At 35.0% G+C, this 15,349-nt stretch overlaps 2 protein-coding genes across 3 annotated transcripts; both read left to right on the top strand.

Annotated features, from left to right (window-relative positions):
- The first annotated feature begins 3,294 nt into the window (after nucleotides 1-3,294).
- On the top strand, nucleotides 3,295-5,143 carry LOC107786491 (uncharacterized). The gene is made up of 3 exons (XM_016607980.2): nucleotides 3,295-3,439; nucleotides 4,334-4,818; nucleotides 4,901-5,143. Exons 1-3 carry the CDS (start codon nucleotides 3,295-3,297, stop codon nucleotides 5,141-5,143), a joined length of 873 nt encoding a protein of 290 aa, XP_016463466.2.
- Nucleotides 5,144-8,732: 3,589 nt separating this feature from the next.
- Nucleotides 8,733-12,222, top strand: LOC107786492 (protein OSB1, mitochondrial). 2 transcript variants are annotated; one of them, XR_001648162.2, is made up of 5 exons: nucleotides 8,733-9,125; nucleotides 9,208-9,346; nucleotides 10,553-10,634; nucleotides 11,596-11,939; nucleotides 12,017-12,222. XR_001648162.2 is itself a non-coding variant. In XM_016607981.2 (4 exons), exons 1-4 carry the CDS (start codon nucleotides 8,794-8,796, stop codon nucleotides 11,820-11,822), a joined length of 780 nt encoding a protein of 259 aa, XP_016463467.1. In that variant the 5' UTR covers nucleotides 8,733-8,793; the 3' UTR covers nucleotides 11,823-12,222. The 2 variants fall into 2 exon arrangements, 1 of the variants encoding a protein (XP_016463467.1); XM_016607981.2 differs by having other exon boundaries at nucleotides 11,596-12,222.
- The last annotated feature ends 3,127 nt before the right edge of the window (nucleotides 12,223-15,349 follow it).

Genomic DNA, 15,349 nt, shown 5'->3' with positions numbered 1-15,349 from the left:
CTTCTCATTGTTTGATTGTGTGTGCATTTTTCTGATTAATTATGCACAAAAATGTTGAATGATGATGTTTCCTCATCTGCGTTACCAATTGTTCGTCATACTATCTCTCATTTTGTTTTTCATAAGGATGATTATACGCATCCATATTGTCACACCTCCTTTTTACGCGCCCGCCCCGAAGGGTAAATGCGCGAGAGAGTTTTTCCAATTTAAGTGACAATATTCGAAATGGGATTATTTATTTAATTCAGAGTCGCCACTTGGGAAAGGTTTGGCTTTTGGTGTCCCAAGTCACCGATTTTATCTTGAATCCCGAATCGAGGAAATTTTCGACTTTCCAAATGAAGTCTGCGAACCAAAAATTCTAAGTAAGGAATTTTGTTGACTTGAGGGAAGGTGTTAGGCACCCCGAATCCCGTGGTTCTAGCACGGTCGCTTAAATTGTTATAATGGCTAAATATCTTATTTTTAATACATGTCATGACTTGTGTGCTTTTATTAAGTTTAAACCACTTGTATTATCATTTGTCTTTTATGGAATTGCAACGTCATGAAAATGCATCTCGGACCACGTCGCAATCAATGCACCCATGGTTGTTAATACATTCGAACTCCGTTGAGATTTGGATTTGGGTCACATAAATGCGCGCCCGAATTTAAGAAGGTAATTTAATTAAATCGCGCCTAAAGAGTCTAACGCGTTATTATCTTTAGGGAAGGCAGTGAAATTCACTAGACAGTCCATCCCCAAAAAAACTAAATATTTATTACGACCAATTATTGAGGGCCCCGCAATTTGTATTTTTGTATTTGGCGAGGCTCGTCTCATTTTTATATTTTTTATTTTTTGAAAGGATAAACCTACAATGACTACATTTTTCTATTATGTTCGTCTCTATAATGAAAGAGGAAAATATACGCTAATTAAATTACATGCTTGGCCAGCTCCGGCCTCTTATTAATTATTAGATTACAAAGATGTTAATGGAAAATTGCACTCGAATTTGTAAGGCGGGGAATTACTTCGTACCTTATTCCATGAGCGAACCGCTAAAAATACGCATGCAAGATTGACAAAACTGCTAAGCTCACGCTAATCGTTCTTCAAGTTGAACTTAAACTTATATATTTTTGAGATTACTGGAATCAACTACTAAAAGACATTATTAACGGGATTAAAATATTGTCCTATAAACTGCCTAAGGAAATCTGGTTTGATAGAGTTGGCTCAAATGATTTAAAAAACAATGTTACATTTGACAAAATTAGAAGCAGTGCCTTATGTGTGTAAAATATGACTAGAGATGAAATTTGGCTATCGATACACTAACTACTTGTGCATCCCACAAATTACATAGCTATATCATACAGACCACTAAACAACTATAGATCCAATATTAAATAACTAAGTTTCAATTAAATACAAACTGTCTAATGCATTTTTAATTGAATTATAAACCAAAAAAAACTGCACAAATCTACTAACATTTCATAAATAAAAAAAACTACAAGTAACACCAAATGATTAAAAATCCTTCGCATCTTTCATTTCATGCTCAAACTTTACTGTTACATTAGTGTGAAATTCTAGTGTGTACCTGGATATTGGACACAAGAAGGAAAAGAGGTCAGCAGGAACAATAGTAGCATACGCACAGCAACAATGAGTTTGGCAACATAGCAAAACCAGCACAACCAGGAACGACAGCAGCAGGAATTTCAGGAACAAATTAAAACCAAGAAGAGAAAGCCAGTAGCTTAATAGAAAAGTGCTCGAAAAATCAACAGACCAACCAGGCTGCTAAATTAATCCCAGCACTACAAAAAAGATCACAGACCGAGGCAATAAAAGAGTAGTTTCTGATTTTTGAACATTTGAGCAGAAAACAAACTGAAACTTTTTGTTGTGAGACCTAGCCTTAGAATACTAAAATTCTGGAAAATTCTCTCAACTAACTAGCCTGTGTTTTGCTTTTAAGGCTCTTGGAACCTTTTTTCAAATTCCAGACTCTTTTTGTTCTCCAATCCCTTTTGGTTCTAACTATGCTCTTTCTTTCTTCTATCCTGATTTTTTTTTTGGGTTCTAACCTCTTCTTCTTTTCTGGTTTTTAACCTCTTGGTGTCTGACCCTTAATCCCCTGGAATCCTTCCCTTTTTATAGCCCAAACTGACTTCATTCCACAGCCTGTTAAAACCCATTAAAACTGACCCCCCCATGTTCTCTTTTCTGACTTTCCACTCACAATTTAAAAGAAAAGTATTCCCCATGAGATTCCCCTGACAGCCCTCATCTTCAATATTAAAAATGGTTTTCCTTTTATTAAACTAAATAAGTATGGGCAGCATGAATATGCCCTGACAGCACATGCTGTCAAGTTAATTTTAATCCTTTAAAGACTACAATGCACATGCTGTCCACAAAAGTAGATAAACAGGGACAACCATTCTATATCAATTTGAATTGAACTCTGAAATCTATATTAAACTGCAGCTATAGCCAATTCAAACACCTAAATTCCGGGTTGAAACTTCAAAACAAAATCAACACTGACAAACAAAGCTTAGCAGAAACATTGAAGCTGAATCTAAGAACTGAAAACAAAGTTCATCAATGCTCAAACAGAAAAAGAAATCAACAAACATTACCACTAATCAGAACACACACCAGGTCAAACTTCAAATCAACATTGGCACATTATGGGAATGATTAATTCATAATTCCAAATTGAGCTAATTAGAATGAAGTAAGTTCTGCGATAATACTGAACTTAACCAGGATTGATGAATATCAATGCCACATATCAAATATAGAAGACAAGTTTGAACCAATGTCATATCTTCTAGCATATAGAACTCAGATTCAACAAACAGTCTCACGAGAAGGAAAAAAAAAGTACTGAACACATGACAAAAATAAATCAAAATAAAGATACAATTCAAAACAGACCAAACAAAACTAAGAAGGAAACAAAGGAAACTAAGGAGGAACTTACTTGTTCTTTGCTCAGATTTTAACAATATGTTCTTTCAGATTTGAGTCCTAGTCATTATTATATGTCTATTTCGTGAGAAATAGGCCTACAATACTGAATAGAAGCCAACCGATCTTGAAGCTTTGACGTGCCTCGAAACGCTGAAACCCTAGATCCGTCAGTCGACGGGTTTTGCTCATGTTCGAGCCAATCTGGTTAGGGATTAAGGGTGAGGAAGTAAAGGGGATTATTGGGTGTTAGTCTGGGGTTGGTTAGTACAAGTTGAGGTTTGGCTCGAATCTTCAAATGAAGATTCGAGACGATGGAGGAAGGTTTGAGACCAACGTTTTGCAGATCCGTGTCCAGGGGGTCAAGGTGCACTAGGGGTGTTAATCTGGTGGTCACCGACACTGTTGCCGTCGGGTTTATGGTGAGGGAAAGGAGGGGCGGCGCTAGGGTTCTTGAGGGTGTTTGGTAAAGAGACGATGATGGGGGAGGGGGTCTGGCTTAGGGGGCGTGGGGGTAAGGGATTGGGTTTATATAGTTAGGGGGAAACTTAATCTAGGCCGTTAGATCATCAAAAATGAATGGCCTGGATTGATCAGCTTAAATGGAAACGACGCCGTATGGGTTAAGTGAGACCGGTGGGTCTCTGGGTGAGACGGGTCGGGTTAAAGCGTGGGTATGGAGATGTGATCTTGGTCGTTGATCAATCTGAGATCAACGGTCCAGATCAAGCATGATCAAAACGACGCCGTTTGGACGTTCTCTGAGGTTGGCTGATTTAGACCGGGCAAAACAGTGCTTTGGGCCTGATTTTAGGTCCAATTCAAATGGCCCAAATCCGATTTTGTCCAATTTAAACTCATTTCTTTTCTTTTCCTATTTCTAATTAACATCCGAATTTACAAAAATCCTAAAATAAATTATAAAAAATATAAAAAATTAAAATTATATCACAAGACATTAATTGATTTTTTAATAATAATTAACACACAATATCATATATTAATTAAACAAAAATCAACCTTTAAACGATAGAATGACAAAATTACCAAAGATAATATTTTTGTAATTTTTTATTCATTCAAAACCAAATACGATTTAATTAATTCCTAATAGTAGAACAAGATCCTAAATTTCCACGCGACATATATTTTTTGTATTTTTAATTGATAAAACTAAACAATCACAGACAAAAACTACAAATAACTACCAAAAAATGCCACGCAAATTCTAAAAATTGTACAACAAGACAATTTGTTTTATTTTTCGATTTCTTTTGGAGTAATTGTCGTGTAAACAAAAATCACGTGCTCACATATGTTGTCTCTTTTATGTGCATCCATATGATATTTTAGGGTCTTCATTAGTTTTTGTACCTTGGAGTTGGAGACAAACCATCCTTGTGGCTTTGTCTGTTAGAAATAAGCTGGATTTCATTATTGGATCCTCAGTCAAGCCTCCTGACAGTTCTCCCTTGGCGAGACAATGGCAGAGGTGTATTGATTTGGTCGTCTCTTGGTTAACCAACTCCTTGTCCAAAGACATTGCCCATAGTGTTGAGTACTCTGAACTTGCCAAAGATATTTGGAGTGAGTTGGAGGAAAGATATAGTCAAGCAGATGCTGCAAAGATATTTGAGCTTAAGAAAGAGTTAACTCACATCTCACAAGGGTTACTTGATATTGCCTCATATTTCAACAAAATCAAGCAATTGTGGAATGAAATTGATGCCTTGTCAATCAGTAGAGTCAGGTTTTGTAGCAACTGTGATTTCAAATCTAACTATCAGAAAGATGATGATGTTCGAAAGGCGTATCAATTTTTGATGGGTTTCAATAATGTATATGTGCAAACTAGAAGTAATATATTCATGATTAAACCATTTTCATCTGTGAGCACTGTATACAATATACTGTTGTCAGATGAGAAGCAGAGGCATGTCTCTACCTCTTCTCAGTTTCTCCTACATCTGCCTCTTTCAATGCTGGGTGTCTAAACAAGAGTTCCCTTCCAAAGTTAATTTTGATGCTCAAAGACCTCTTACATTCAAATATTGTAAGAAATCAGATCACACTATTGACAAATGCTATAAATTATATGGGTATGCTCCAAACTTCATGTTCACAGAAGGTCCTAGCAGTAGGAAAACTGCAGCTCATGTTTAAGTGAACTTTCCTGGTCCTCCTGCTACGGTGGATTCTAATATGAGTCTTGATTCAGTCAGTTCCTCTGAGTCCGGTGATGGTTCAATGGTACCTGGTTTGACACAAGATTAATTCTCCCAGCTGATGATGTTACTATAATAGTCCCATGTGTCTGCTGGTTCCTCCTCTACTCTCACTCTAATGGCTTTTGCTAACTTTGCTGGTAAGTTGTTATCAGAAAATATTCTACTAAAGTCATGCATGCTTTCACAAGTAGATAGTTTTATTTGGATCATAGACTCTGGAGCTTCTGATCACATGACCTCTCATGAGGATTTACTTTTTACTCTGCAAACACTACATGTACCCTGTCTAGTTTCTCTGCCAAATAGGTACAAAGTCAAAGTTCATTTAGTTGGATCTTTGACTTTGTTTACGAATTTCAAAATTATCATGTTCTTTATGTTCCCTCTTTTCAATACAATCTTATTTTTGTTCATGAGCTGTTAGAAAAATACAATGTGATTGTCGTGTTTATCATAACTCTTTGTGCTATACATGCCCCTTCTGTGAAGATGCCTCTGGTTCATGATAAACTGAACCACAATCTCTACAAGCTTTTACTTTCTCCTGTTGCTTCTCCCAGTACCACATCCTGTTACTCTTCTAGTGTTACTTCTCCTCTTATTTCCCCTATTATTTCTTCTATCTTTGTTTTTCCTGAGATGCAAGCAAATGTAAAGAAAGCACTTGTAAAGAATATTAATGTTATTGATGCTGGTGAAACACATGTAAATACTGATGCAACCCTAAATAATATCAATAAAATGGATGTGGTTTGGCATTATAGGCTTGGGCATATTCCTTTTTCCAGAATAAAACACATCTCTATACTTGGGTCACATTTATCTTCCAAACAGTCTTTTTCCTGCCCAATATGTCCATTAGCCAGACAAACAAGATTGTCATTTCCTGACAGTAGTATACAAACCACAAAACTTTTTCAGTGGATTCACATTGTCACCAGGGGTCCATATACTCTCATACCTATACTGGCTCCAAATATTTTATGACCATTGTTGATGATTTTTTAAGAGCCACTTGGACCCACCTAATGGGAGCCAAAACTAATGCTTTTGAGCTCTTAAAAGCTTTCATTGTTATGACTGAGTTTCAATTGAAAGTCCAAAATATGAAAAGTGACAATGCCTTAGAGTTAGGATCCAGCACTGTTGGATTAAAGTTTTTCTCTTAGAAAGAGATATTTCATCAGACAACATGCTCTAATACTGCACAACAAAATGGAGTCGTGGAAAGAAAGCACATACATCTTTTGTTGGGGGGTTATCTCACCCTCCAACTTGCCGGGGGGTGTTGAGATACAAGCAAATGCAAATGTTGTTACTCAGCTACTTGGACTTCTTCTCTTCTTTCTCTTGTTATTAGGCCCAGAAGCCCACTATGTAACTATGTATTTATCTTAGGCTGACTAATTAGTTCAGTGATGTATATAAAATACTGGGTCGACCCATATATCGGGTAAGGAAGAACAATTAACATTTTGTACAGACTTCGCCGGGTTTTCTCAACTGAACACAATGAAAACCTAGAAGCTTCCATTGCAAGTTGTGGTTGAATCAAGTTTTAACAGAGAGAGAATAAATATATTACAAGTTCTAGTAAGATTACCGCTACTGCTTTGGATGGAAGTTATCGATATACGTTAATTTTGGTTATGCTCAATTATATATATTATTCTCCCTAACTTTTCAGCTTTTCATTATATAAGTAATTTGACGTATAACTTGTTTAGTTGTACATTATGTAATATCTAATTTGATTGTAATATATATTATTAACTTTTGTAGATATTGTGTTTATGTATTTTTTTTGCTGATGATGCAACCGAAACAGTGTGTTACATGGCTGTTTGGACGTGCATAATATTTGCGAATCAATTTTCGGTTCACAAATTAGAATGGATTTATAACTTCAACTTAAAATATGCTGCTATCTGCAAATGAAATCATTTAAGTAGTATTATACAAAAGATACTGATTTTCTCTCATAAATTCCATTTTTTTTCTAAATAAAGTTCACGTCTAAATACTCTTGTAACTACTTCAATTTCAAATATATTTCATTTCAACTTCAACTGCATATATTAAAAAGTTATGGTACGTAATGTGAAAACAATTGTTACCTATAATTAAAGTGTCTGATAGAAATAAGCCTCAAATGAAATATCAAAGTGAAAATTATTGTGAAGTTTTAGAATTGTCAGTGAATTCCGCCAAAAAGTAAGTTATATTCCTCATAAAATATGAAGTAAGTTACACCATTAGGTAATATAAAAACCATCGGTAGTAATTAGCAACCCTAAGTATGTGTACATTTACAACTATGAATCTTAAACATAAAAAGTGACGGTTACTAATATAAAGTTTGAAATGGTCAAATTAATGGAGCATTAATTTTTGTTCTTTGTCATATGGAGTAGTGGAGTTATATTTTACACCAATAAAACGTGTAAGAAAAAAGAGGTAAAGAGTAGGAATGTTCAAACCGAATCGTAAAACCGCGCCAAATCGAAAAGTCAAATCAAATCCATTAAAAAATCTAACTAGATTTGATTTGGTATTGAATAAAAAAATATGAACCAAACCGACAAATAAATATAATAATTTATATATCTTTAATAGAATTTGCTTTAAAAAATGTCTAGAGATATGTAATATTTAATAGAACTATGAAGTACTTTTATTTTTATTTTCTTTAAATAATAGTGTATCACTTTCTTATCAACTGTTATTGAAATGTATTAATCATCTATTTGTTCTTCTATATTCATAGCATTAATTTTTTTCTTTGTCATATGAAGTAGTGGAGTAATATTTTACACCAATAAAATGTGTAAGAAAAAAGAGGTAAAAGAGTAGGGATGTTTAAACCGAATCGTAAAATCACACCAAATTAAAAAGTCAAATCAAGTCCATTAAAAAATTTAATTAGATTTGATTTAGTATTGAGTAAAAAAATCTGAACCAGACAGACAAAAAAATATATAATTTATATATACATTTTAAGACTTTAATAAAATTTGCTTTAAAAAATATCTACAGATATGTAATATTTAATAGAACTATGAAGTGCTTTTGTTTTTTTATTTTCTTTAAATAATGGATTGTATCACTTTCTTATCAACTCTTATTGAAATGCATTAATCATCTATTTGTTCTTCTATATTCATATGTCAAGATTTCTTATATCTTTTTCGAATTTTAAATGGTATTTCGATAATTTAAAATTGAATAGAACATATCATTGTTTAGGTATCATACAAATTTTTATGTTTATTATGAAATTCGGTTGACCTTGAATGGGCATACCAACAAAAAAATTATTATTAGACAACTAAAAAAATAACTATTATATGTTTACTGAAAAATTCCGCTATCAGAATATTTTAATAGATTCTATGTTTGTCAATTTTTAATTTTTACTAATAGATATTCATATTTCAAAACGATAAACTTTAACAAAGTAAGATTGAAATAATGTCCAAAAACCAAACCTAAGATAAAAATTGAATGAAACCATAATTAAACAAGTGATTAGCGAGTTGACACGGACTAAAAACACCCGCCGAAAAGAAAGCTGCCAAAAGTTCCATGGCAGCAGCAGCCGCCCGTTCCCTCTCCATATTCAAAAGGGCAGCTCAATTTCTCCGCCACCAGCACTTCTCGTCGTCGTCGGCGGCGAATCACGGGCCGTGGGATTTCTATTACGATGACAGTGAAGGCGAGGAAAGTGCCGTGTATCAGCACGCCCTCAAATTCCAACGGCCGTCAACCATAAAACAAAACCAAGTTCTACACAACTCCGTCAGTCTCATAGGAAAAATTGATTCTCCGTTCAGAAGAATTAACACCACTAACGGCGCTTTTGGCCTTCATACTTTCCTCAATGTCTCCGCTTCTTCTCAGTCCCGTCCCTTTTTTAAGTAAGACTTCAAATTTATTGCTAATTTGCAAATTTCCGTATTGATATTTCATTTTAATAAATAAAGTTTTGTTTGTGTGCAGAGTTATGCTGAAGATGTGGGATGAAATGGCGGAAGTGTCAATGGAGCATTTGAAACCGAAGGATTTGGTCTATGTTTGGGGTCATTTGAGATCATACAATAAGACTGACCAGAATGGTAAACACATGATGAGATACGAGGTTTGTAACCCACAAAAAACACTTGTATTTTTTATGTCTATTATATGTACAGTTATTTGTATATAAAGGGATTTGCCAAGAATTAGGTAAATTTTTCAGCTTGATAGTTTTGCACTTCCCCGCTTTAGTTTGTTTAGAATGTTATTGTTGTTACCCAATTAACATTTACAACAACTATGCCTCAGTCCCAAACAAGTTGGAGTCGGCTATATGAATACTTTGTCCATTTTAAATGCAACTTATGTTATCATCATACCAAATAAAAATAAAAATAAAATAAAAGTAAAAGTAACACTATAGTTCCTCGTATATATACAAAATTGTCTAGTATTTGTTAGTAACTTAACTATGGTGCAATTGCATGATCTCAAACTATTAGGCATCGACCTCCAGATTCCGTACCCTGGCCATCCAAATTCCTTGCATCTATTAGAGACTTTGGCATGTTGGTTATCCACCAAGTTTGTTAGTGTCTTTTGGGCATTTCCATTAAGTTATGATCCAGGACTATGACAACTTTCAGCTATTTTGCACAAAAGCTTCACTGAGTTTTATCTGTCCAATTGCAATAAGGGGGATTATAGGGAGTACTTGGATACAAAGTTGCAAGCACCTGGTTTCATTTGTGTAAAAACTCATTGATCTTTGTGCTTGGGACACCATGGATTACACATGAGCGCATATAGTCTGTTTCCTCTTCATAAGATTATCATTATTTGCCTTATGGCTTACTAGTGGTTTAGACTTCTATAGGAATTCATCTTCAAACGGACTTATCTTTCACCTCGAGCTATTTTGCTATTTTATCTGTTTTGCGACATTCTATGACAATGAGGGTTACGGTATGGATGTGGAATAGCCAAGTCATTAAGAGAATTCCAGTTGTCTTCACGTTACGTGACATTTTATTCTCTTTGACATAGCGCAAAATGTAGCTTTTGGAGAGGTGATTAATTAGATTTGCATCGGCCATTTTATGTTTAGCATTCCTGTATGAGCTTCCTTTTATTTTTCTAGGTGAGGGTGAAGTTCAGATATCAGGTTATTAGATGACCAAATTAATATGCATCAGATGTGTCTTTGTAAATTTGAGATCATGTGCTGAGCAAAAGGCTCTCTCGTTTTCTTTTTCCATATTTTTTATGTAGCTTGTGCTGCACAAGAATGCTTTCTTTCTTATTTTCATGTACTGATTCTTTTGTGAAGGTAGTTGTCAAGGAAATAAATTTTGCGACTCCAGATGTTCAAGTCTCAGCAACCCCAGAATTTGAGAAGAAAGAATCAGGAGGTATTGACTTTCTGACCATTTCTTATAGATTGATAATGTTCGTAGATTGTAAGCAATTTATAGACATTTTCTTTTTCTCAAAAGAATTTATAGACATTTTCTATACTGGAAGGGCCTGAATAGAGCGGAATGGAATATAGAGGATTTATATGACCAACCCTAAATAACTAGTAAGCTAGTAGTATGGCATTGAGGATAGTTGATTGATTGTATACGTGACATTTCTGGAAAACTGAAACATAGCTGATTGCAGGAGGATAACTTGTAAATTTTTAGAATGGAATTTTAGAAATTATAAAAAATCAATTACTAGTTTTTGACACATTCATTATAGCGTTATTTAAAAAATCTAAGAATGCTAATACTTAGTTTAGGAAAGTGCACTTATTGTAAGATATCCTCTGAAGCTTCCGCCTTTCAATTCTTCGAGGTAGAATGGAGTGGGTGAGAATTTCTATCTTGATAAAAGAAAGAAAGGACAACTAAAGAGACTTCAAAATATGCTTCACATAAACCGGGTTTAGGTTATCCTCTTTTTATATTTCTCTTTCTTCCAGTGTCCATTCCATGTAGTTAATTATTGGAACAATGGGACATTGAGAGATGAACCGAATTATGAACTGGCTTGGATATTCCTGCTAACATTGCTGCTTTCAATGTTGCATAAATACATCTGACGCTGAATGCTTGATTCTGCTCTCTGTCTTTGGAGTTCAATCAAGACTTTAATCTAGAGCAACACACAGGCACAGACTTGGATGTGCCAGAGCATTTATATTAGCTCCAAGTCAGACAGCTTGGTGGACCGGTAATCCAATTGAAAAATCCAATTAATCAAACCTTAGCATGATTGATGGTGCCCAGTCTGGGCATGTTGGGTATTGAAATTTGTTGATCCTACATATCCATGCTTCTTTGAACTCGTTAACTTATTTCTAGGTCCATTCACTTGCGTTTTCAGATGAAGATGAATTGGAGAAGTATAGGAACCGGATCCATTTGTGGCAAATTTTCTTCGCTAGCCCTTATGAATGGATGGACTTCAGGAAGAGTAAAGTCAATCCTAAATACCCAGACTTTAAGCACAGAGATACTGGTGAAGTTCTCTGGCTCAGGACGGATGATCCACCGTGGATAAAAAGACAGTTGGACATTCTAGATTCTAGATTAGTTTACCAAGGTTTCTAAGAACAATTAAGCTCCATATAAGACGTCTTTCTGAACGGACGCATGCAGAACAGTGCTGGAACCTGGTACAAGAGCCGAAGTGCTTGCGAAGCATAGAAGACTACAAACACTGTTCAGGTTTGCTACAAACATAAACGTGCTGTTAGATATGTGCATATTTCTTATAATACAACTTGCTTTGGTAAATATAATAGGATCCCCACTATTGATGAGAAGAAAGCCACCCCGTGTTTAGGCTACAAGTTATGACTACACTTGGCAGTTGACCAATTGAACTAGTTGTTTAGTGCTGGATGCTGTTGAAATTTTGTTTCTTGAAAAGTATGTCTTGTACATAATTTTCTTGTAAGATCAACACTTGTATTACAAAATATCATGGCTGCCCTCCCATTTACCAACATATGCCTGGTTCATTATCATGATACTGTGCTCGGCAAATTGGACATGTGCTGCCCGTCGATCTTGTTGTTTGTCTGTGTGCAGTCAGGAACTAGTTCATAATTTTTTTGTCATTTAAAGCACAACTTCCTCTTGTTGGAACCTTCTAGATTGATCAGCTTGTGCTGTGATATCTTATTATTATACTCATCTACAGAATTAAAAAGTTTTATGCTCTTTATTTCTTTTCATATTTCCTGCTGCAGTAGGGCGTGGTACGGCATATACGAGGAAGCTTCTGATGATTCCTGTAAGCATAAACTTTAATTCACACCAGGATCTTGAACATGATAATCTTATGCAAAATCGTTACAGAAAACATACTTGATGCGGAATCCATTATCTTGAAGCGGAAGCGTTAATCGGTAATTGGTTTCTCGCCCCTTACCCTAACTTTACGTTACTGCCGACTTTAGTGATGGAAGAGAATAAAAATACGGTATCCCTAATGGGTGGGGAGAGGACCAATTTTTAGAGGTTCTCACTTAATCTGGTACGTCCATCAAGTAACCAATCGGACGGATGAGATTTGATAATTAATTAAATATTAATTATGGGCCTTAACCTATTGGGCCACATACACGGAGAAAAATAACTTACATTCTCCCACTTGGCCCAATAATCACATAATATTAATATTTAATATATGAACATTAGTTGCGCATAAACAAATCTCTTCTATAATGTCCATCATAAATACCATAATACGATAAACTACTAAATGTGAGTTATGGTGGTTATATATAATTTGTCTACATACTCCCTTCTATATACTACAACATTAGCAACTCATTGTACCAGGTCCATAAGCTATAAAATATTATGGTCCACAATAATGTCTCATTGAGACTTATCCAGTAATATCTCAAAACAATAATGTGTACACCATTATGAGAAACAAGAAATTATTAATGTATATCAGAAACATATAAATGAGCTCAGAGTGTCAAAACATCATAAATACATCAATCATTAATACAACCAATACCCATTCTATGTACATGTTCCTTAAATATCTTTGGCTGTAAACCTTTCGTTAACGGATCTGCAATCATGAGATCTGTTCTAATATGCTCAAGTGACACTCTTTGTTTCTGAACTTCTTCCTTGACAGTAAAGTACTTTAATTCCATATGCTTGGCACCTTTGGAGTACTTATCGTTCTTGGAGAAGAATACTGTTGCAGAATTATCACAGTAAATTTTCAGCGGCTTGGTAATGGTGTCGACAACTCTAAGTCTTGAAATAAAGTTTCGCAACCATAATGCATGAATTGTGGCTTCAAAACATGCCACAAATTCTGCTTCCATTGTGGATGTAGCAATGATAGACTGTTTGGCACTCTTCCACGATATTGCTCCTTCAGCTAATTGGAACACATAACCAAACGTGGATTTCTAGTGTCAATACATCCAACGAAATCTGAATCCGAGTATCCAACAACTTCCAAATGCTTGGATCTCCTATACATGAGCATGTAATCATTCGTTCCTTTCAGGTACCTCAAAACTTTCTTTGCAGCTTTCCAGTTATCAATTCCTGGGTTACTCTGATATCTTCCTAGTATTCCGACCGCAAAACTAATATCCGGTCTTGTGCAAGTCTGAGCATACATCAGACTACCAACAATTGAAGAGTAAGGAATTGATTCCATTTCCTTTCGTTCTATATCATTTTTAGGGCATTGCATGAGACTAAATTTGTCCCCTTTTTGAATTGGAACAATTCCTGCTGAATAATTGTTCATATTAAATCTCTCTAGAATTCTTTCGATATAGCCTTTCTAAGACAATCCCAATAATCCTTGTAATCTATCACGAAATATTTCTATTCCTATCACATAGGAGGCCTCACCCATATCTTGCATTTCAAAATTCTTAGAGAGAAAATCTTTAGTCTCACGCAATATGCCTAAATCATTAGCAGCAAGTAGAATATCATCAACATATAGGACTAGAAATATAAACTTGCTCCCACTGATCTTTTGGTATATACACCGATCAACTGTATTTTTCACAAATCCAAAAGATGTTATGGTATCATTAAACTTTATATACCATTATCGTGAAGCTTGTTTAAGTCCATATATTGACTTCTTTAGTTTACACACCATTTGACCTTTTCCTTTAGTTTCGAAACTCTCTGGTTGGTCCATTTAAACTTCCTCCTCGAGATCTCCGTTAAGAAAGGCGGTTTTCATATCCATTTGGTGTAATGAGCCACCAAAGCCATAATAATTCTTAACGAGTCTTTCTTTGAGACCGGCGAAAATGTCTTTTTATAATCAGTGTCTCCTTTATGAGTATAACCCTTGACAACAAGTCTGGCTTTGTATCGTTCAATATTGCCATTTAAATCGCGTTTGGTCTTAAAGACCCATCTACACCCGATTCTTTTAGAACTTTCTAGCAATTCAACAAGATCCCAGACTTTATTGTATTCCATGGATTTTAACTCTTCCTTCATGGCATCAATCCATTTTTCAGACTCATTACTTTCTTTGGCTTGTGAAAATGAAACCGGATCCTTATTAAGACCAATGTCAAAATCTGACTCTTGCAAATAAACCACGTAATCATCCAGAATAGCCGATTTTCTAACGCTTTGAGATTTTCTTAATGGCATTTCTTGTGGTTCACTTGTATCAGATATTTGGGGTGTTAGTTTCTTCATGAAGTGTTTCATCCAAATGTTGCTCGGTGTTGTCTAAGTATTCTTCAACAACTGGAATAATATTTGGTATTTGTGTGGAAGTAGGCACATTCGTGGGTAATAGAATATTGGCCCTCACCTCTTTTATTTTCACACTTTGCTTTTCAACACTTCTACTAACCTCACCATTCATGAAGCAACAAATGCTCTCAAGGTGTTTGTTGCTTGAGATTTTTCTTTCAGCAAATAGATGTATCCATAACGTGAAAAACTATTGATAAAAGTGATAAATATTTCTCTCCACCAAAAGATGGAACATCAAAGGGTCCACAAATATCGGTGTGTATAATTTCAAGAAGCTGGGAGCTTCTTATGGCACCTTTTTTACTATGCTTGATTTGCTTTCCCTTAATGCAATCCAAACATATAGTAAGATC

The sequence above is a fragment of the Nicotiana tabacum genome, chromosome 16 (genome assembly GCF_000715075.1).
Source record: "Nicotiana tabacum cultivar K326 chromosome 16, ASM71507v2, whole genome shotgun sequence".
NCBI classification, from domain to species: domain Eukaryota; kingdom Viridiplantae; phylum Streptophyta; class Magnoliopsida; order Solanales; family Solanaceae; genus Nicotiana; species Nicotiana tabacum.
This window is presented reverse-complemented; position numbering and strand designations above follow the sequence as displayed.

Coding starts and splice junctions, on each gene's coding strand:
- LOC107786492 (XM_016607981.2), top strand. CDS start 8,794: ATGGCAGCAGCAGCCGCCCGTTCCCTCTCCATATTCAAAAGGGCAGCT. Junction 9,347..10,552: donor AACACATGATGAGATACGAG/GTTTGTAACCCA, acceptor TCTTTTGTGAAG/GTAGTTGTCAAGGAAATAAA. Junction 10,635..11,595: donor TGAGAAGAAAGAATCAGGAG/GTATTGACTTTC, acceptor TTGCGTTTTCAG/ATGAAGATGAATTGGAGAAG.
- LOC107786491 (XM_016607980.2), top strand. CDS start 3,295: ATGGAGGAAGGTTTGAGACCAACGTTTTGCAGATCCGTGTCCAGGGGG. Junction 3,440..4,333: donor CGGCGCTAGGGTTCTTGAGG/GTGTTTGGTAAA, acceptor ATGATATTTTAG/GGTCTTCATTAGTTTTTGTA. Junction 4,819..4,900: donor TTTTGATGGGTTTCAATAAT/GTATATGTGCAA, acceptor TACTGTTGTCAG/ATGAGAAGCAGAGGCATGTC.